This window comes from Dendrobates tinctorius, unplaced genomic scaffold (genome assembly GCF_039654945.1).
Source record: "Dendrobates tinctorius isolate UK_male_01 unplaced genomic scaffold, ASM3965494v1 ptg000009l, whole genome shotgun sequence".
Classification (NCBI taxonomy): Eukaryota; Metazoa; Chordata; class Amphibia; order Anura; family Dendrobatidae; genus Dendrobates; species Dendrobates tinctorius.
In genome coordinates this window covers 26,939,976-26,963,536 of record NW_027361677.1, presented here as the reverse complement: position 1 = coordinate 26,963,536, position 23,561 = coordinate 26,939,976, and the positions used below count along the sequence as shown (strand labels likewise).

General features: G+C 47.5%; 1 protein-coding gene across 9 annotated transcripts in view; it reads left to right on the top strand.

Moving 5' to 3' along the window:
* The first annotated feature begins 12,936 nt into the window (after positions 1-12,936).
* KCTD15 (potassium channel tetramerization domain containing 15) overlaps positions 12,937-23,561 on the top strand; it is a 47,308-nt gene continuing 36,683 nt past the window's right edge. The window contains exons 1-2 of one of the 9 annotated variants that reach the window (XM_073585244.1): positions 12,937-13,129; positions 22,448-22,623. In XM_073585244.1, the coding sequence (XP_073441345.1) occupies positions 13,115-13,129; positions 22,448-22,623 (191 nt within the window). In that variant the 5' untranslated portion in view covers positions 12,937-13,114. The other 8 variants (XM_073585286.1, XM_073585262.1, XM_073585270.1 and 5 more) reach the window with 8 other exon arrangements.

The following is a 23,561-nucleotide window of genomic DNA, read 5'->3' as shown; positions in this document are numbered from 1 at the left end:
TGCCGGAACGCCGGATCCGGCAAATGTTTTGTAAAACCGGATGTGACGGATCCGGTTTTCTGCCGGATCCGTCTTTTTCTTCACAGACAAAACCGGATCCGTCTCATCCGGTTCATCCGTTTTTCTATCCGTTTTTCGACGGATTACGCCGGATCCGGTTTTTAAAATTGACCCTTGTGGCCTTCCGAACGGGATTGGCTACTGGAAAACTATATATAGCATGTTCCTACAGCCTTTCTTTGACAGGTTGTAGAGGAGAAAGTGCAGGTTGGAGAGAAGAGCAAGTTACTGGCGAAGATGGATGTTGTCATTGGAAATATTTTGAAGAATTTGGCGGATTTTATAGCGGAGGCAAATCGTTTGAGGGTGATTGTTCTGGAGAAGGAGAGAGCGAGACAGCAGCGCATCAGGCATCGTAGACGACGTTTGTGGATCCACCCCATCACAGCCAAGAGAATGATGCGTGGGGTCTATTCTACACTCTGCATGGACCTTCGACGAAACCCGGATACATTTTTTGGATATGTTAGGATGAAAATGGAGAATTTTGATTACTTGGTGGAGCGCATTGCACACCTCATAAGAAAAGCGGACACTTATTGCCGCTTCTCTGTTTCACCCGCAGAGCGTCTGATGGTGACTTTAAGGTAAGCCACATTTATTGGATGTGATCGCATCAGAGCACACTTTCACTGCAATCTTGTTGGTGGTAATTTGTATCTCCAAGTGTTATAGGTCAGTTTTGGTATGTAATGCTGTGATTTAAAACTAATTTATTGTTTTTTAATTCCCCACAGATTTCTTGCAACTGGAGAATCCCTTTCGTCACTGCATTTCCAGTACAGACTCGGGATTTCCACCATATCTGGAATTGTGAAGTACACATGCCGTGCACTGTGGGACTCCTTTACTGAAGAGTTTTTACCAGAGCCCACAACAGAGAGGTGGATTGAAATTGCTGACAAGTTTCAACAGATATGTCAGTTTCCAAACTGCTTGGGCGCTGTGGACGGGAAACATATCCGCATTGTAAAGCCAGCTGGATCGGGATCGGAATATTTCAATTACAAGAAATATTTTTCAATTGTCCTCATGGCCATCGCTGACGCGGAATACAAATTTATTGCGGTTGATATTGGGGCCTATGGCCGCTCAAATGACTCTCAAGTTTTCAAACTGTCTGCCATGGGGCGTAAACTGTATGGAAACACCTTCCAGTTCCCACCACCTAGACCGCTGCCGCAAACATCTGGTCCACCTATGCCATTTGTCTGTGTAGGGGATGAAGCCTTCCAGCTGTCAGAACACCTTTTGAAACCGTACTCTAGCAGAGGATTGACAAGACCAAAACGCATTTTTAATTACCGCCTCACAAGAGCAAGAAGAATGGTTGAATGTACCTTTGGTATTCTGACAGCCAAATGGCGGGTCCTATTGACTGCGATCAACCTCAAGACAGAAACTGTGGACGAGGTGATCAAAGCGTGCGTGGTACTCCACAATTTTGTTATCTGCAATGAACCCATTTCCATTGAGGACACCTCTGAAGAAACCACCTTGCAAGATTACCATGACATTACCACTAGAAGTTCTGTGACGGTTTCAGTAATGAGGGACAATTTTGCACTATACTTTATGTCACCTCAAGGCAGAGTACACTGGCAGGATGACAGAGTGTGAAAGATTTGTGCCCTAACCAAACTTGTGTACCTTCTGTACCAACAGTATATACCTTTGCCAACCAAAGTTGGCTATCTTGTCATGGTCTCTATTTTTAGCTTTAGGCCACAGGTGTGTACCTGGTTGTGTTTTATGCAAAGTATTTCACCTTTTAACAAAAGTTGTGTACATTGTTAGGAAATCACCAACAATAAACACAACTTTTTAGGTGAAATACTTTGCTTCAAACACAACCAGGAACACAACTGTGGCAAAAAGCTAAAATTTACCCACAGTTATATACCTAGTTTTGAATACCATTTCACCTTTTAAATACCCTGTATTTAACCTTTTTCGCCGCAGAAAGAAATGACAGACAACCAGTGTAAAATAATTTAACTTTTATTGAAAAATGTTTTTTTTAGTAAACTTTTTTAACATTTTAATAAACTTGTTTAATAAAGCTTTGAAACCATAAAACTGGTCATTTTTATTTAAATACACACATTATAAATCTGTGTAGTGTGTGGTGGAAATACTGCTGGAGGGGCTGCGGGACACTTCGACACTGGGAGTGTGGAGAGAGGACTGGGATCGTGGTGGGGAAGGAACAGTTAGAGGTGAAGGTGTGGAAAAAACTACAGAATGGGTGGACATGTGGGAAGCAGAAGAGGTGGTGGGTGGTGGAGTGGAGGGTTGGGCAGGGACTGTAAGAGCAGATGATGTTGATGGCAAGTTGTATGGTGAAGGAGTTTGGTACGGGCCAGGTTGCTGGAAGTGAGGAGATGTCTGGTACGGGGCAGGTTGCTGGAAGTGGGGAGATGTCTGGTACGGGGCAGGTTGCTGGAAGTGGGGAGATGTCTGGTACTGGGGAGGTTGCTGGTACTGGGGAGTTTGCAGGTACTGGGGAGGTTGCTGGTACTGGGGAGGTTGCTGGTGCTGGGGAGGTTGCTGGTGCTGGGGAGGTTGCTGGTGCTGGGGAGGTTGCTGGTGCTGGGGAGGTTGCTGGTGCTGGGGAGGTGGATGGTGCTGGGGAGGTGGATGGTGCTGGGGAGGTGGATGGTGCTGGGGAGGTGGATGGTGCTGGGGAGGTGGATGGTATGTAATAGGAGGCGGAGGATGGAAAGTGGCTGGAGGGGGTGTAGATGTAATAGGAGGGGGAGGATGGAAAGTGGCTGGAGGGGGTGCAGGTGGAGGAACTACTGTGGTGGGAGGAGGAGGTTGGGAGGTAACTTGCTGGAGAGCAGCGTAGCATGAATACATTACATGCATCTGCTGGGCAGGAGAGAGCGTTTCCATGCGCTCCACAACAGACCTGAAAAAGGTGTGGTTTGGCGAAGATCTTGCTTCTGAATGCATGGTTTGCAGAAGTGTCTTCACCTCCAGAATGCTGGAGTTGATCTGCTGATAGCCTGCGGAGATTTGCTCTGACAAGACTTTTAGACAGTTCTGGAAAGATGCATTCAGATGCAAGAACTCTGGCGCATAAGTCTTTTCCTGACCCCTCTGCCGCTGCCGCCCAGTACCCGCAGGTGTACTAGAGGTGGCAGGGGCAGAAGGGTGGGGTAAAGGGAAAGCGATCTCCTCACCAGCAGCTTCATGTAATGTAGGCGGCCACGATGCTCCTGTGCTGGTGGATGGGACAGATGGGTCGAATGTGTGGGAAGGCTGGGAAGGTGCAGATGTACCGGGGCGGTCGAAGTGTCCCTCGGTGCCGGTCTCCTCAGGGATCGCCTCAGAAGGGTCCAATCGTGCAGGCTCCCGAGTGCTGCTCACCGTGCTGTGGAATAAAGAGAAAAAAAAACAATTAAAATAGTGACATGGTATGGCCCTGGCTGAAAAAAAAAAGTTACATCTAAACATTTTTTTGTCACATGTGGTGTGTAATATTTACCTTCTGGTGAGCATTGTCTCCCGGAGGAACGACAGGGCTCGTGCGTACTTGTACTTGCTCCTGCGTCCTCCAGATCCACTCGGGGCCCGCATCTCTTTATTGAACTCCTTCTTGAAACGATCCCTCACAGACCGCCACCGCTTCACAATTCTCTCCCCTGAAACGAGAAAGGACAAAGTGGTTAGTATACAACATCAGTGTTTCCCAAACTCCAGTCCTCATGGTCCCCAGGGGTCATGTTTTCAGGATTTCCAAAGTAAATAGAAATCCTGAACACATGATCCGTGGGGACCACGAGGACTGGAGTTCGGGAAACACTGGTTTAAATCAAGCAACCGGTACTGTATATACTTACGCTCTTTAATCTGGGCCCGAGCTTCGAGGTCCTCCCAGCGGTCCACAAGGAGCGAACAGATTTCCTCCCAGAGTCGTCGGGTAACGATCAGGTCAGCGTGGCGGCGGTCAGCCATATTCCAGAGCGGCTCCCTTTCTCTGACGAGATCGATGAGGCGGTCCACATCAATCCCTCCATCCTCACCGTCAGAGTCGGGAGCACGCTGTGAAGGCTGTTAAAGAAAAAGACAAAAATAACATAATTAGCCTCCACAAAAGAAATGAAATAAAAAGTGCAAAAAAACAAAGCAAAAATATTTATACTTACACGCTGGTGACCGCCGCGTTGCTGTCGCCGACGACCCTGGGAGGCACTGCGAGGACCTCTTGGCCGAGCACCAGATTGGGAAGACTAGAGAAGAAAACAAAAAATGTTATGTCTTTGGATGTAGGCATTTGTTTGCTGTGTGTGGTCTGCAGAACATTGTTTTCTATGTGTTGTGTGTAGTGTGATGTTGTGTTTCTGCGTTTGATGCAAAAAACTTACCAATTGTGAGCCCACTCCAAGTGTCTGTCCACCCCTTCCTTCTTCTTCTGGGAGCTCCTCTTCATCTTGTGATTCCTGTTTTGAAATAAAAGGCAATGAATACACATATATTACAGAGATGATGGATTTTGGAAATAAAAACTTACCGTCAAACGCTGACGATGCGAGGGAGGGCTCCCAGAAGATGTGCTGTCTTCCTCATGGCCAGACTCCATGGCTGTGGGTGGTGTTTCTGCTGCTGCATCTATTGGGCGGCTGTTGAATAAAGAGAAACAAAGGGCCAATGAATATCTTGATATTCCATAGCCCTAGTTTGGAGGAATGGGGGATTTGATAATTACCGTCTCTCATCTGCTGCTGGACTCCCCTCCCGTTGTTCAGCATGCTGCTCCATTTGGGGTGGTGCTGCTGCTGCAGATGTCTGCTGCCTTCTCCTGCTCCTGGTTCTTGGCTTGGGTGGCATGTTGGGTGTGGCTGAGGGTCCCATTGTCTTGCTTTTATATATGTCCTGTGGGCAGAGCTACTGAGCATGCTCAGACCAAAGAAACCGGATCCGGCCGCCAGATCCGGCTGTCGCCGGATCCGGCGCATTGCGGCGCTCATAGGCTTTCATTGTATGAAAAAGCCGGACACGCCGGATCCGGCGTGTCCGGCTTTTTCGACGGAGACAAAAAACGTTACAGTCTCCGTTTTTTCCAGACGCCGGATCGCGTCACATTGCCGGATCCGGCGAAAATCGGATGAAACGCATGGCCATCCGGCTCGATCCGGCTCTAATGCAAGTCAATGGGGGGGAAACCGGATCCGGCATTGCATTTCGACGGATCCGGTTTTAGTCAAAAGCGCCGGATCGCGCCTGACGCCGAAAACCTGATGTGTGAAAGAGGCCTTATATTTCCTCATTTTCAGAATCCGTCTGAAAACGGATCCTGTACCATCCGTTCGCATCAGTTGGGAACGGATCCGCTTGTCTGACTTTTTGGCGTATTTGAACTGATGCTAAAAAACTGAAGTGTGAAAGAGGCCTTAGTGACACAGGCTTCAGGAACATGCACACACGGTATCTGGTCACAGGAGCAGGACCCAAAACAGAGGAGCTGCGTCCCTCTAGACCTACCGTGCGTGCGGCGTCGCTTCTGCGGAAGCCAAGGAGGGCTGCAACTGCAGCGCGGCGTAGGACACTGCCGCTCGATGACAAAGCAGAAAGCAAGCGCGATGTCGGACGCTAGCATAGCGGTGAGCACAGTGGCTTAAGGCTTGCCACTGACTGGCGCTGACTGTAAAACTAATTCCCTATCCACATGCGTATTATCAGAGGGAAGGGGTTTCAAATGAGTCAGTCACCAGATCATGCATCCATCACCATTCACACATAGCAAGTATAGTCTATACTAGCGCATGGCGGAACGGCCATGCACGCTTTTTATAGCCGTGTGGGACCTTCCAGATCTCAGAGATGGACCAATGGGATCTGGAACAGGACCTGGGCACATGACTCCCAATCTCCAATGGGAGATCGCCTCGTGAGCATGCCCAGTAGGAATACAGAGGGACTTACTCTCTGGAACGGTCTGCTGCAAAGTAATCTCCTCTGCAGTAGATAGACAGCAGGAGACCGTGGAATGTGAGGCTCTGGATTCCTGCAGAGCAGACGCAGAAACCTGATGCCTAACATTACCCCCCTCCTAGGGACCCCTCCTCTCTGAGCCTTCCATTCCACCACCATGTGCCCATCAGAGTCATAGGCCTCAGACTCGTCCGAAGGCAAGTCTGGTGTCCTGGTAGGTGACACGGAAAACCGGGACACGTGGAAGGTATCCGAGGCGGCAAGATCGCCAGGATTAAGAAGGGACACGTGGGAGACCACGAGAGCGGAAAAACCGCCCGGAGCATAAGTTGAAGTGGGACGCCGCAGTGTGTCGGCGGACGTCTCCACTCTCTGTTTAAGGAAGCTTACCCAAGCACACGAGGCGCATGCCTGAATATATTTTTTAATGTCCCGAGCCCTGTGTGGCCACCAATATGACTCTGCCAGGAGTTTTGTGGTCTGCTTGAAGCCATAGTGACCACCCGCCCTGGACGCGTGTACCCACGCGAGAACCTTCGGCCGAAGGGGAGGGGGGACAAAGGTCTTGCCCGGCGGCACAGAATTTGGCCATTGCGGGGGCCTGTTATCCTGGTAAACAGAGTGCTGACAGTGGCAGCCGCAAGTGGAGCTTAGTGCCGGACGCGCCTCGAGACTGGCGCGAGACACCTCCATGGGCTCTGGGAGTGAACATTCTGACTCGGGTGATTCCAGAGGTTCAAAGAGGTTGGGAGCCGGAGTAACCTTCCGTCTGGACTGAGCACGCTCCAGCCCGCGCTCCGAAAAACGGAGGTCAATACGGGTGGCAATGGCAATCAGCTCCTCTAGACTTGCAGGAACCTCTCTGGTAGAAAGAGCATCCTTAACATGCTCAGCTAAACCTCTCCAAAACACAGGGATGTCGGCTTTGTCAGACCACTCCAGCTCGGAAGCCAGTGTCCGAAAACGAACGGCATACTGACTAACTGAGAGGGGTCCCTGAGTCAAAGCCAGTAGCTGTAGAGAGGTGTCGTGCGTGACCCGCGGTCCTAGGAAGACCTGCTTAATGGCTGTTAGAAAGTGAGCAGCGGTCTGAACCTCTGGGTCACCACGCTCCCATAATGGTGTAGCCCACTCCAACGCCTTGCCTGACAGAAGGGAAACAATAAACCCCACCTTGGCCCGTTCCGTAGGGAATCGCGCAGTCAGTAACTCCAGCTGGATAGAGCACTGGCTGATGAAACCCCTACAGGAGGCGACATCGCCAGAAAATGTATCAGGCAACGGGATGTGGGTAACTGTCGGCGCGTGGTAGGACGTGGACATACGGGAAACCGCCTCGGCGATCGCCTGTACAGCAGCCCACAAAGACTTCGCCGCTGCGATGACACTCTCAAGAATAGCAAACCGGCCCTCTAGCTATCGAATGCACTGAAGGAGTTGCTGCTGATCTGCCATCACTAGCCAGACCCTGGCGCTAGTATAATGTTAGGAACGGCGGAACGCACTAAATAAAATAATAATGAAGTGCGTCCGCCGCTCGGGGTCCACCGTGCAGTAGGTGGTATAACTGCTGCTAAGTGGTGGCAGACAAGCAATATGGCGATATAATGTGCACGGGTTAAACTTCATCCAGAGTGCGCAGAGCGGTCTGTTCACACACAGAGGTGCCGCAACAAAAAACATACAAAACGCTGAACCTGTTAGTGACACAGGCTTCAGGAAGATGCACACACGGTATCTGGTCACAGGAGCAGGACCCAAAACAGAGGAGCTACGTCCCTCTAGACCTACCGTGCGTGCAGCGTCGCTTCCGCGGACGCCAAGGAGGGCTGCAACTGCAGCGCGGCGTAGGACACTGCCGCTCAACGACAAAGCAGAAAGCAAGCGCGATGTCGGACGCTAGCTTAGCGGTGCGGTGAGCACAGTGGCTTAAGGCTTGCCACTGACTGGCGCTGACTGCAAAACTAATTCCCTATCCACATGCGTATTATCAAAGGGAAGGGATTTCAAATGAGTCAGTCACCAGATCATGCATCCATCACCATTCACACATAGCAAGTATAGTCTATACTAGCGCATGGCGGAACGGCAATGCGCGCTTTTTATAGCCGTGCGGGATCTTCCAGATCTCCGAGATGGACCAATGAGATCTGGACAGGCCCGGATTGGCAATATAACCAACCGGGCATTTTCCCGCTGGGCCGCTGTCACGTGGGCCGCGGGCGACAGCTGCTGCGGCCACTGTTGCTCGTGCCGCCGGCCCTCTGTGGGCACGGCGGTGATAGATTCAAGTTCCTCCCGCACTGCAGGGAGATAAGCCGCCACGCCCCCCCCTCGCACCCCATCCTCGCCGTAGCATGAGACCCCCTCCCCCCCCAGCCACTCACAGCGTCGCACTCGCTTGCCTGCTCGCTCTGTTCGCAGGACCTGTGATGAGATCACAGGAGGGGAGGAGTCAGGGGGTCACATGATCAGGAGCCTTTGTCCAGACCCCCGATCATATCACCCCTGACTCCGCCCCTCCTGTGACCTCATCACAGGTCCTGTGCGCTCAGCCTTGCCTCTACCGTCTGCAAGACTCTGCTTTGCTGTTGTCATGGTGCTGGTTGAGGTAAGTATGTGTGGGGTCAGGATTTACAGTGTGGATGTAGCAGAGCTGTGTGTGTACGAGGTGTACGGAGCGGAGCCGTGTGTACGAGGTGTACGGAGCGGAGCCGTGTGTACGAGGTGTACGGAGCGGAGCCGTGTGTACGAGGTGTACGGAGCGGAGCCGCGTGTGTACGAGGTGTACGGAGCGGAGCCGCGTGTGTACGAGGTGTACGGAGCGGAGCCGCGTGTGTACGAGGTGTACGGAGCGGAGCCGCGTGTGTACGAGGTGTACGGAGCGGAGCCGCGTGTGTACGAGGTGTACGGAGCGGAGCCGCGTGTGTACGAGGTGTACGGAGCGGAGCCGCATGTGTACGAGGTGTACGGAGTGGAGCCGCGTGTGTACGAGGTGTACGGAGCGGAGCCGCGTGTGTACGAGGTGTACGGAGCGGAGCCGCGTGTGTACGAGGTGTATGGAGCGGAGCCGTGTGTAAAGAGGTGTACGGAGCGGAGCCGTGTGTGTACGAGGTGTACGGAGAGGAGCCGCGTGTGTACGAGGTGTACGGAGAGGAGCCGTGTGTACGAGGTGTACGGAGAGGAGCCGCGTGTGTACGAGGTGTACAGAGAGGAGCCGCGCGTGTACGAGGTGTACGGAGAGGAGCCGTGTGTGTATGGAGTGGAGCCATATGTGTACGGGATGTACGGAGTGGAGCCAAGTGTGTACAAAGCATACGAAGCGTGCTTTTCCCACGGACACAGAGTACACGGCGGAGCCCCGAGGAGCATTTTAAAACACACACATGACGTTCCACCTGAAGTGATGTGCTGGAAGCTGACCGGAAATGAGATAATTTCTTGAGGAGATTGTGATGGAACCAGGAATGCTTCAGATCCATCACCGTGTCCTCCTCCGACAGCGCAGACAGCAGGATCGCCTTGGAATCGGGGATGCCGGCCATGTGAGCGGATCATGATAGGTCCTGCACCGGGAGGCTCAGGTGGGCACTACAATGGGAGCCGGGCTGCTATAGTATCTTTGTAGAATCTTTCTTTATTTCTTTCTCTCTTTTTCTTTCTTTCTCTGTTCTTTCATTCTCTCTCTGTTCTTTCTTTCTCTCTCTAATCTTTGTTTTTTCTCTCTCTGTTCTTTCTTCCCCTCTTTTTCTTTCCTCTCTTTCTCTCTGTTCTTTCTTTCTTTTCTTTACTTCTTTCTTTCTCTCTCTGTTCTTTCTCTGTCTCTCTCTGTTCTTTCTTTCTTTCCCCTCTTTCTTTCTCTCTCTGTTCTTTCTCTGTCTCTCACTGTTCTTTCTTTGTCTCTCACTGTTCTTTCTTTCTTTCCCCTTTCTTTCTCGCTCTCTCTGTTTTCTTTTTTCTCTCTCTCTCTGTTTTCTCTCTTCCTTAGTGCCAGCCAGTGTGCCCATAATGCCAGCCACTGTGCCCTCAGTACCAGTCAGTGTGATCAGCAGGTCTTAATTGGTCGCGATTAGGTGTGGACATGGGTGTGACTAGTTGTGAAATGGGTGTGGTTGGGCATGGTCAAAATTTACAGCGGCGTCTTTCCCTTCTTCAAAAGTTGGGAGGTATGATAGGGGCGGCTATGACCAGGGGGTCTGGTTGCACAATAGAGAGCAGTTCTGCCAGGAATTCTGTAATCATGCATACAAAAGGGGACAGCGCTTTGGGAGGAGTACTGTACCTAAAAGCAATAAATAGGACTGAGCTGAAATCCTGGGCACAGCTGTGACTACATGTTATATAGTTGTGTTAATCTCCTCTCACTTCTTGTAAACTACAACTGTACAAAGATATTATATAGTCACCATGTGACTAGTGGGCCTGTGTAACTTCAAATGCCAGGGCTGAATTTTAGTCCCAGTCCGGCCCTGATGTCAGGGGGGGAGAAGATGGAGTGCGAAGCAGCAGGAATACTTCCGCGGGGCTTTAGAGGACAAGCTGCTGGTGTGAGGTGAGCCGAGCGCAAAATCCTTTCTCCATGTGCGGCAACTGCTGTTTCCCCCTCGACCAGCAGTCTCCGGCTCCGCCCTCAAAGAACGTCCGACGACGTGTCACCGCGGCACGTTCTTAACCCTCTAGGGTGCCGCAGCACAGCCTGCCGCCTTGCCAGTAAATTTAAAGGGCCCGCAGCAGGAAAAAAGAGGCCGACCAGCCGCCGCATTATCTGGCAAGCGGCCAGAGGAGCAGGCGCCCAGCCAGCGGCCCATAAGTGCATGAAAATGGCGGCCCAGCAGGAAAATGCCCGGTTGGGTAAATGGCCAATCCGGGCCTGCCTACGGTCATGTGACTGCAAGGGGGCGGGGCTTAGCGTCCTGCTTTCAGAGATGGCAGGACACTATACAGAAATACTCAGAGTCAGGCAAAACGGAGGTCATACACAGAGATATCAGTAAAGTACCAGGGATGAGACAGAATGGCGAGTCAGGGCCAAGCAGCAGTCAAAACCAAACAGACATAGAAGGTACCAAGCAGAAACCAAAGCAATAACCAGAGAATAGACCGAGTCATACACAGATTATCAAGCAACCAGAACACAGCAAAAACACACTGAGGGGTCACCACACAATGCCAAGGGCGAAAGTATAACTGACGGGGGATGGGAGCTTCCTGAGGCTATAAGAAGCTTTCCCAGAACCAGGGAGAGGCCACAATCATAGCCCCAGGTGTGCAGGTAAGGGTACCGTTACACCTAGCGATGCACCAGCGATCCCGACTAGCGATATGACGCGGTCAGGATTGCTGGTGCATCGCTAGGTGGTCGCTAGTGAGCTGCCAAACAGGCAGATCTCACCAGCGACATCGCTGGGGACGGCGATCGCTACTTACCTGTCAGACGTGGCGATCCTGACGTCCTCCCGCCCGGCTCCAGGCGTCGCTCGTCGGCGCCACAGGAAGCGCAGCAGGAAGTGACCGACGAGGAATGGTCCAGGAGCTTCTCGCGCGATCAGCGATAACCAGCGGGGGAGCCGGTTGGAGGTATCACATGCAGCGATATCGCTAGCAATATCGCTGCAACGTCACAAAATCGGTGACTTTACAGCGATATTGCTAGCGATATCGCAGTGTGTAACGGGGGCTTTAGAGTCTGCACTGACATCACAACCTTTAACCCCAGAAATGCCAGTCATCAGCACTGGTTCCAGACATTAACCCCACATGTGCGAGTCAAAACCGCACTGAGATCATGACAGTATGGAAGTATAGTGGCATTTAAAGGGGATGTCTGGATTACTAAAGCAAGTCTGTCAGACCAGAGTAGCAGATAGCAGAGCTACTCCGGTCTGTCTGTGCCGCTCTGCGTCCACCTCCCGCCCTGCCTGCAGTGCACGCTGGTATCTAGGGTAAACATCGGATTTCTAAGGGCCCCGCAGCCCTTAGAAACCCGAAGTTTACGTTGGTAACCAGCGTGCTCGCTGGTCCTGATCGCTGGAGGGGCTGTCTTTGTGACAGCTCACCAGCGATCAGCTAACAATATCCCAGCGATCCCATCCACGTCGGATTGCTGGTGGGATCGCTGGGACATCGTTATGTGTAACTGTACCCTTAACTCCTAATCAATGATGGAGGTGAAGTTGGACCAGGATGTACTGGAGCTCTAGTCCTGCAGTGATAAGCTCCTGCTAATAAAACATTCATTGTCCTGAAACAACAGCATTCAGCCTAAAAAGTGACACATCACTGAAATTAGTGTCTCAGCCTCTACCTCATGCTGTCCTCAGATTAAATACCTGCGGACAAATTTGAGGCAATTTTTCTTTACATTTGGATTATTTTTTATTATATTGGATTTTACTTTTAAGAAATATAGAATTACGATTTTTTTTGTCTTTGAAGATGAATACTATAAGTTACTTTCTCCTAACCTCTGTGAGGCAGTGACCCCTGTTACAGCTATGGGGCACTGTGTGTTCTCCCCAGGATACGCACAGAGGCGTATTGAGGCTATGAGGATGCACTGCAGTCACAGGTGTAGCTGGGATTACAATGGGGAAGCAGTGACCGAGGTCACAGGTAGGGGTCGCTGTGTGTTCTCCCCAGGATGTGCATGGAGGTGTATGAAGGCCATAGGTGTGCATGGCTGTCACGGGCGTAGTTGTGACTGCAATGCAGACTTATAATAAAAGTGTTAGTCTTGGACATGTTAGTGTCCAAGACAGAGGTAGGAAAACCTGCTCTGGATGTTGTGTTTGAAATAGATTGCAGTATGATAGTGTTGCAGTCTGTTCTATTCCGGATCCAGGTTTTCCATGTGGTTTCTTTGATAAAAGCCCTGTAGGAAAGGGTTAGTGAGATCTGAGGAGTTCTGAGTGAGACTCAGGTGTGTCAGGGCCAGAGTGAGTTGGTGCTTGTTGCTGTGCAGAGGACAGGACAGAGTGGAGCCAATAGGCCTGGTACTGACAGCATACAGAGTGATGCAAGTCGTCCACGGTAATTGGTCTCGGATGTGAACAGTCCTGAGCCAGGAGGTGAACCGGAGGTGGATGTCCTGTGCCTGAAAGAGGACTGGCGTGTAATGATTGCAAAACAGGTGGATATGGTGCCCGGCTGCGATCTGGAGGATGTCCTGGACTGTGTACGGCTGTGAATAGAGACTGTGATACACCAGTGCAGGACACCCATGGGAATTAGTCAGAGCAGGACTAGCATGTGTAGTGACTGCAATCTAAAGGATGCTGTGTAATATGGAGTGCTATGAACTGGTGTAACTGAACACTGATAATATGCACTGAAGTTATATGCAATTGTGTGAATTTGGACTTTTATGTGTGAAGACAACACATTTAAAAGACTTTTGTTTGAATTTTGTGGCTCACTGTCTCTTCACTGTGTACGGTGCTACCGCTGCCTTACAACACAATTTTTGGGATGATACAATTCTTTTAAAAGGAACACTGCAAGCAAAAGTGATGACTATATCAGAACTTGGGGCTGTGGAGCACGACGACGACGGAGATTGTTAGTCCACCAAGGAGAGAATCCAAGTCATGCTCCCCCTGTCTCATTCCCTGGACATAACACAGAATCTGTTTCTTCCTATGCAGCAAACTTCACATGAGAGTTTTAAGGGGGAGAACTTTAATAAAATCGCAGAGCTATTGTTACCTCCACTGAAACTTTTGCAGAATACGTAATTTTATGCAACAGTTACCCATGAATAAGAAGTTGCCAGTGTCGGAGCTCTACAAGTCGCAGTCACGCAATACTTTGAATGTTCTTCACACCCTCTGGCGCTCAAAGAGAATATGCAATGATTTCAGCTACAATGTCAGTGTGCAGGTGTTACAATCAACTCTTCCGGCACACGATCCCACTGTATACAGCAATCCACTAAAATATACAGTCATTCTGTGAACGAACGCCTCCCGGTCTCCGGGGAGAATCACCTGTACGGTCTGTACCTGATTTACCTGTCCTCTATCATACATGCTCCTGAAAACAACGTGACGGCGTGCGGGATGCTAGTCATTAAGATGACCTACTTCTCATTTTCCTTTTCATTTTCAAAAGCCGCGTTAAAAAATCCATAAATTAAGGAAATTAACTGATGGAGCCCCTGGCATCTTTGTAAGCTATTTAAATCTTTAAATTTACAACATCTTCTGCATATATCAAGTAATTGAACTAACTGCGGGGATGTAACTTTAATGAGAAAATTTCCCTTTTCTGCTGGAGTTCGTACTCCAAAAAAACAAAAAGAAAAAAAGCCCCGGGAAGAAAAAGTTGTTTATTCCTGCCAAGGGGATAGGAAGAGCCGTATGAAGTTTCTTTTATAGCTTTGTGATACGGCAGAACAAAAGGCATATGGAATATTTAATTTATTATACAGATCCTGGCACCCAATCATTGCAAATAAAAGTGACAACTGGGACCTTGTCTCCTGCTAACCTTAAAACAAAAGCACTTGACCTTTCTGAGAGGGGTGAACCCACAGCGGATGCAGTTGCAGAGTTTCGACACTAGTTGGTGCTGACGATCTAGAAATTTGGGAACGAGATCTTCCCTAGTGTTATGATGTTACTATTGCTACCAGCTTAAAAAGTGAAAACTGTACATCCCCAGATGTGCAAGGGAGAGATTAGTGATGTAACTGGCGTAGAATGCAACCACTCCTCAAAAAGAAATCCCTGAAAGCGGGGGCTGGCTGGCAAAATGGTAAGAGCCTATGCCCCCTCCTTACTAAAAAGCCCCAGGTACTCGCCTCCATCCAAAATAAAGGTGATAAATACATATAAAAATGCAAAACAAAACTGCCTTTAAATTTTAAGTTGACGCCTATATTATCAGCCATTTCAGGCGATGGGATGACAGTCCAGAAAAATCCCTGTCCCCTAGCTTCCTTTGTAATTAACTCCTTTATAAAGATTCACATGCATTTATTTTACGTCAATCTTATAAGCTTTGCCATTAGTGCGGAGCGCCCCTTTAAGAAAAAGGTTCTGCAGAATTTCCTTAAAAGCAGTAAAGTGAGGATGACGTAGCGCTGTGAGGATTAAGGCCGATGCCTCCAAAACTGACACTTTGACCCTGTGCAAAAGTTTTGGCATTTAGTAAAACTTATTTTTATTATTTTATTTATTTTTTTTTAGATTTCTTGTCAAGAGAACAGAGGCTACAAAGCCTGTCAAAGATGCCAGGGAGAGAGGGTGGGGGGATGTGAAGTATCTGCATGGGAGATCTTCATAGCAGACATCTCCAGCTAGCCGTGCTCTATAATTGAAATGGCGCGTTTAGCCAGGGGCTAGTACAGAGGGTGCATTTTGCAATAGCACAAAGCCTGTCCATAGACGTCATTTGGTATTAATGGCCTGGAGGAAGTCGAATGCCAACCATTAGCAGAAGAGAGGCAGAAAACAGAACTTGGGGAGGGGGGGGATAGCTTAGGGAGGGAAGGGAAAAGGGTAATTTGGGGGGATCTGGAAAGTAAATATAATCCCTTAAAATTAGGCTCATAAAGTCACACGAGGAAATGGAAGAATATTTAAAGCCCCGAGGTGGTTAAGGAAGGTGGAAGATTAAGGGGGAGTCTAAAAAAAAAGTTCTGGCTGCAGAGGGATAAAAAAAACACACAAAATTGGATTTTTGGGGAGAAAAAAAAAAACTGATGGATAACGAAAAAAATGTTTTGCTTGGGGATACTAGGTTTCAATACGTACACGTTACCGTATCGTTCACCTCAATCAGATATGTCGCTACAATCTCAATAAGGCTCGTTATGTAAAACAGCTTTGAGCGAGATTTAACATTTGCATGGCGATGGCTATGACCGAATCTACTATGCCTAGACACCGAGAATAAGAGGCACGGGGGGCAGATTTTAACTTACAGACCATTGTTTGTCACTATTTATTATGCTTTGCTTGTGTAGCGCCATCATATTCCGCAGCGCTTTACAGACATCATCATCACTGTCCCCATTGGGACTCACTATATAAATCCCCCATCAGTACGTCTTTGAAGTGAGACCCCGGAGGAAACCCACGCAAACATGAGAACATACAAACTCCTTGCAGATGTTGTCCTTGATGGGATTTAAACCCAGGACCCCAGCATTTCAAAGCAACAGTGCTAACCACTGAGCCGCCGTAGGCTTTCTTCTCACCACAAGTGCCAGGTATCTGCGCCATAAGTCTCATTATTGGTATTTCGATGGCCAGCTCAAAAGAGATGGCAGACCTAACGATTCTTCCAAGAGATGATTGACCCAACCATTACTATAATGGATATAATTGGAGTTTCCAATTCGTAATTATATTGTATGGTTCCAAAAAAAAAAGACAGCTGTCCATCAGGTTCAACCAAGGGAAGGGAGAGGCTGTGGATAAAGGGGACGTGTTGTAAAATTTCACTGGGCATATAAAACTTATTTTATTTTGCAAAAAATATATAAGGTAAAGAAAAAGAGCAAGAGAGCATGAACCCCCTCCACCCCCAAAGAAAAAAACCCCTTAAGTTTTGCAGCAAGTTCTAGTGTAGCTGTGTAACACACAGAGTCAAAGGATGTGAGAAACGTGCCCTGTGTTACTTATTTGGGAACTGAAAATTTATGCCTCGCTGAAAGTGCCCGAGGAGAAATTACATCAGACGAAATGACAATGATTAAAATCAGCTTTTTCTTCTCTCCCTCGTCTGCTGCTGCTGGAGCCCGCTGATCTCTGCACACACCCCGTGATCCCACAGCTGGCACTGGAGGGGGCACCTCTCCGACAAGGCAGGAGAGGGGGGCAGAGCTGGGCCACTCCATTGGAGCTGATCCTTGCCCTGGAGGCGTTTGGAAGCCCAGAGCTAGGAGTGTGCAGCGCAATCTCTCTCCTCCTCTCCATTCTCCTGCAGCTCAGGCTCCTTCCTCGCCAGTCTCCAGGCTGCACAAGGGTTTTGGGGGGCTTGTTGTGAAACCAGGGGGTGCCCAGCAGAGAGAGAAAGGGGGCACTGTTCCGGGGAGAGGACAAGGCGCACAGGGAAGAGGAGGAGGAGGAGGAAAAGAGCTGACCGGGATCAAGGTAAGAGAGGAGGAAGGGCTTGCTGGAAAAAAGTGACTTGGAAGCGCAGGGGCACAGGAGCACCCCGATTCCTGCTGCTGGCTCCCCGGCTACATGTCCAGGGTCTCTGAGCCCTGCAGGATGGATGTGGGGTACATGGTCCATGCATGCTGGTGATATGGAGGTGGCATGGCAGCAGATTAGGAGGAGGGGGGAGACCCCCTAATCATAGCTGGGGGGTCGTGTGCCCGTATCCTGATGTCTTGTGCATGTTTGGTCCTGCATTGGGTATAGCAGTCAGTCTGTGTGTGTGATGCCTGCAGTAAGTACTGTCAGCTTTCAGCTCTTGCATTGTATGTTATGTATTGTTTTCAGTTGTATTGCATTCAGGGGCTTGTTGGGGGGATCATTTGAAGCAAGGGAGGTTCTGGGGGTGCAGATGTATAGGACAAGACGGGAATGTTAAGAAAAGGGATCAGTGCGTTGAATGGTCCAGGTTTTTCTGTTGCGAAACACAAGGGGGTCAAGAGGAGCTGAGAGTTTTCATCCACTTCCTCCGGTCCAAAAGTTTCCTGCAAAGTCTTGTGTCACTGGGTGCCCTGCTCGTCTCAGGGGCTGAAGAGGCTACACAGATTGATAATAGATACACAGATAAAAAGTTTTACCTCTCTCTAATATAATATGGTCATGAATGTAAGGACTTGGCACTAATCGGACAAATGGACCAAAATGTATTCATATTTTGAAATTCTTCACAAAATAATCTTTTTGTTTACAAATTTTCTGTTGTTGCAAATGTCAGCCGATCGGCCCAAATATCCAGATTTCCAAAGGTCAGAACCATTTGTCTTCTGGCCACATATAGACCAGACTTCACTATAGTTGCATATTGGGCAAATTCGTAACATTTTGAAGCAAGTCCCATAAGGTTTTGTGGGTCCAGAGAGATCAGCGTTTGTAAAGCTCAAGATCAGTGTTACAGACTGATGTTGATTTAGGACCGCCGCTCATGAACTTATTATATGTCTTCCTATGACCGCGAGCCTCACTCCCATGGATAGAGCTGGGAATAAGAACCCAACCGTTCCCAAATAGATGGGAAACGTTTTCAATGGTCCGCACCAACCTAATTGTCACTACAGATGCAACGATTGTATTCAGATTGGAAAAATTACTTATATTAACAGCTGTTTAAAAGAAAATCTAAGGGGGTATCGTCACCCCTGACCACTGAAACGTTGTATTGTTCGTGCTGTGAGAAGTCTCCTAAGGCAATGTAGGGGTTAAGCCTAGTCATGCTCCCTGTTTCATTATTACAAAATATTATGCAATCCTGTTATTAATATTCAGCCACTGTGACTCTGAAGTGGCTATGTTTATCTTTTCTTGTAATTATCTTTGCATTTTATTCTTATAATTGTATCGTCTTTTTGGAATCTCTGGCTAGTCATAAATGCTGGGGCTGTTTCGGGAACCTTTCACCCCCAGCCATCCCCTCTGTATGGTTTCCACAGTCTGTAGCAGTAGGGCCCGCAGACATGTGCCGAGGTGGGAACTAGCTTCATACACCCAGTCATACTTCTCAGACTTTTGAAGTGGGATCTAAATGTATCATCCATGTGTGTAGTAAATGAGGAGTGTTCCTGTAGGCTTTTGTGCTATGAAGGCAACACCCTGGAATATTCTCTCTATTTCTCGCTTCTTTCAACATTCCTTGCTGTAGGGCTTTTGCCCCAGGCACCGAGCCTTGAATGGAGCTCTCTTTCCCTCCAACACACACACAAAAAAAAACCCCTTTGCCTTCTGTTTACCTTTTATGGTTAAAATAACAGCTTAAGCAAAGAGGCAACTTCATGGAGAAACTATTTCTTAAAATCTTCTCAAGCTGCAGCGACATAGCAAGTTTAATCACCCCTAGAGAGCGAAACAACTGTGTGCACAATGGGACACAGAGTCATTTTGTGTGTAAATGAGCGTGCTATGGCTTCACTTTACATGGGCAAATAGCTTTTACAAGCAACATTTGTGCAGCTACTTCCACAAAGACAGGGGAAGATTATCTGGCTTTTCAGAGAACTGGAGGGAGGGAAAGGCAAGACCCAGATTAAAAAAAAAAAAAAAAAAAAATACACATTATTCCAAGACCTGGTTGTATTGGTTTTGCCCCCAGCTAGTTAAGCCGTCACCCAATTTGTGCTTAAGACCACCCTCCCTTTTATACGATTAAAGCTGCCGGTTCCTAACGCAATTGTCTTTACCCCACTCCGAGACAGGGAGGAGGGGGCGCCGTCACTCCTGGGGGCAAGTAAGCATCTGTGTTTGGCTCCATGACATGATATTATGAATAGGTGGGAGATTCTTGGTAGTAGAGTCAGTTACGACAGTCCACTCAAAGCCACAACTCCCTGCACGCTGTCACCCTAGGTCCTTCCAAGAGTCCCCTATTTCTTTCCCCCAAAGGATCTGCAAGATGCACGGGATGCCCAATTCTGCACTGTCTTCTGGAAGAGGAAAAGTGGGTAATGGGACCGTTTCAATGTGGATGTGTCTTTTAATTATTGCTTAATTTGTACTTTTGAGTGATACTTTTACTTGATATTGCATCAAAGTTTTCCTAAGTGGCAACTTTCTCTAGAGGTGACTAGTAAACCCCTATAGGGGTGCAGCCTGCAGGTTTTGTAGCAGATGACTGCATTCTCATTAGTGGTAAATGGCTTTATTCATTTCTAATTTAGATTGTTGAATTATTCAGATAAACGACCTTTCTGGAGCACACGAGCAACATGTTCTATGGGGCAGAGTCTATAGTTTATATATTACTTTGGTTATAAACCGTATGTTACACTTTGATCAGGTCGCAATGGGGCAGTATAAGCCTCAGTGGCAACAAGAGCTTACTCTCTATTGGAATAATCGGAAATATTAATGTTGTATTAAAATATCGCTCATAAGTGTGCACAGAAAGTTATATAAATGGACAAGTAGAGCAGGTTACAAGTGATAATCCCAGCTCTGCTACATCAGTGCTTATATAGCCGGTCTGCTCCTCCCTGTGTTCTTGTAACACCGTATCTAATCTCACATTACATAGTGAGTGTGTATCCACTGGGTAAGAACGTGACATGTACGGCCCTGTGGCTGCGGCTATTGTGTCTGCACTTTGTATTTCATTTCACACTCTAGTCCATATTGATCTTATTACAGACTGGTGGCAATTACTGTGTGTAACATATTACAGAGCTGGCTGGGAAACGCTCTCATCGTATCAACATAGAAAGTGTTCATGTGGACTTTTTTTCCCCCCCCAAGATGTAGCACAATATTCCCACATTGCTTCATTGTGGCCTTATAGATGTAGCAGATGGTTATGTGTAGTGTGCTGTCTCTTGTAAAAAATAAAAATGCATATTCAACTCTGCTATAGCTGAATGGTAGTTAGAGAAGCCACTAAATGTGCGCCATCTCTCCTGTGGAAAGGGTATCGCTGACACCTGTTGCATTATCGTTATTGAGGTGTTACCGTCTTATATCAGTTTCTAAAAATTGGAGCACAATGCAGTGAGTGGTCTTCATTAAGTAGATGCAAAGCGCACCCTGACACTTCAGGGATGCCCCCTTCTAGGGGTGAAGGAACGAGCTAGGACTGTGAAACATTTGGGCACTTTTTCTTCCTCTAAGCTTCGTCTACAATTTGCTCTTCGCAGCCATGGCGGAAAAAATAAAAAGCAGACTTGCGTTTCAGTCCCGAGGCTTTGTCCGTTCTCCCCATAATTCCTTTGACTGGTCAAATCTGTCATCCGTTCGCAATGGCCGATATTGTTAGATGTTGAATCTTTCATTATGATGTAGCACATACTTCTATAGACCGGGCAATTGGAGACGTCCATGCACTTGTCCTATCTGCTGCAAGTCACTTTGGATAGTTTCATGTTACTGCTGCTCTTTACTGTCTTCTGAATGAATGAATGCATAAGGGTAATTGGAAAAAAAAACATAAAACTCAAGTAATATGCCATTTTCACCAATTTTATACAGCCATGCTTGTCCACTCTGGTGGTCCTTTTTCTACTAATATTCACAATTCAGATTTAATCTGGGGCCGTCACATCAAACAATTATCAGAATTGTGCCCATTTTTGTTTTTAATAGAAATAAACTTGGATCCATTGAGTGTTTATAAAGATGTAGCAGAGCCCAGTTTGGTGTAAAACCATTTAATGGAGTGTACAAAGAGAGCCCAATTGTAAAGAATCGATCAGTACATCCATCTGCCGCTTTATTGATGGCGTGTGCTGGGCATTGATCATTTCTTCATTGATACCATTATCTCATTAGGTGACAATAAGTCAGAGTGACAGAAAAGAAATGCAGAGGTGACCGATGCTGTATGACTCTATGCCTTCAGATATAGCAGAGCAGAGTTTGTCATTCATCATCATCATATCACCAAGTTATCTTAAGTTTTTCCATAGGACAAATTTGTCTCTGCTACCTCGTTATATTGTGTTCAGCTCTGCCACATCTAAATGGTAGACATGGCTTTGGCACCCTGTCCCTCAGAGTTAGCCGCCTCGTACTGTATACAGGTCACGGATAACTTTAGTTTAGTGTCTTGTACTTTAAATCAGGCAGCTGGTAACAATTTACATTTTTATGCATACATCAAAGGACTGGAGTCTTGGGTATTCTTAGCATTAACCTATGCCAATTGGCGCTGGCAGGTAGATTCATCAAACAGTCTTAATACTTTCTTCCAACTTTTTTCTTTTTCTCCCCACCAGATAGATTGCAATGTTGTTTTTTTTGCTTGGCGTTGTTGTCATGTTGTGCCCGGGTACAGTAGGGTAAAGGCTGTTAGATGTTACAGTAGGTGAATGGATGTGAAAAATCTACCTCTGCGTATCGAATAAATGCCTCGGGTACCAAGGAAGTCACTAATTTAGAGGTGTCTTGTTATTGAGACGCACTTGCAAAAAGGAAAAAAAAAACCTGAAACTCAATTCACAAATTGGTTCTCCGTTTGTCAGGGGATATTTCACATCTAACACATAAGCCCACGACCTCTAATTAGAATTTTGCAGTTTGTTTTGTGCCCCTTGAGGCTGACACCTTGGAAAGGAAGAAGGAGGAAAAAAAAATGTTCCCGATGTCTTATTGCTAATAAGCATATTCCACCTACCCTCTGGTACTTAAAAAAAAAAAATATGTGCAAATAGGTTTAATTGCGGTGGCGGCGGTAATTTGTACACTGGATGTATGATCAGACGGATGCAGGAATGATCTGATTAGATCTGTGATCATATCAATATCATACTAGTGACTGTACTGAGGACAATTTCTTTTTTTTGTTTTTTGCCTTTGCTATCAAGGAGGAAAGCAGCATGTCCCGTCTGTCTCTCACCCGCTCCCCGGTCTCTCCCTTGGCTGCACAAGGAATACCTCTCCCAGCACAGCTCACCAAATCCAATGCACCTGTGCATATCGACGTAGGGGGACACATGTACACGAGCAGCCTGGCGACGCTTACCAAGTACCCGGACTCGAGGTAAGGACGGATCTCTTCATCTGCATGTGTAAATTAATGATAATATTCCATTGTGCCCAGATCAGACTGTTCTCCTAGTGTCACTCTTTGTCCTCCTCCTTTAACTCCCAGACATTGGAGAATGGCGCGGATTCGCTCTATACCTAAGGGATTTCACATCACACTCAAAGATTTCGGGAGGTTGGAGATTTTTTTTCATCATGGATGCTTATTTCTTTAGGCATTGCAAACACTTTATATTTGATAAAACAGAGATGAGTTTGTGATATTTGATCAATATTGCTAATCCTGCTCTACAGCGCCTTGGACAGATGTCCACCATACTGGGCCTCACGTGCTGCTCTCAGATTTCATACTCTTTCTGAAGCACCAACCCTCCATCTATTACTGAGGCCATTTTCTGTAATTCTAAATCCGAGGAAAGGCAAATATTTACAGATTTGTGCAAAATCTTCACATTCTAAATAATTGATTTCCAGAACGCTAAAGAAAATAAAATTGTGTAAGTGAGGACGGCTTGGTAATAATTGGCGCACAGGAATCAAAACTATCGTCTGACTTTGACACCCCGAGTTGAAAGGCCATTGCACCAAAAATCAGTCATTTACACCTATGTATGTAAATGTTTCTGTAAGTTCTTAGATTTGCGAGGTAAAGTAGCGGTCATAGGGAATAGCAGGGATTCATCCCAGTCAACCTTTGCCGTCTTACTTAAATGGCTGATAACAGGGAACAATAGATTTGTTCTCTCGCACGCAAACTTTATAGTCCCTGCTGGGGATCCCGTAATAATAGATTTTTTTGGCCAATCCTCAAAACTTTCTATCCACCAACCATGCCTGACACCCCTCGGTGAACCACAGCTGTATGACTGAACACAGGCTTTTTTCATTAGCTCTGTGCTTCCAATTAGTTTTCTAATTAGCAGCGTTTCAGTT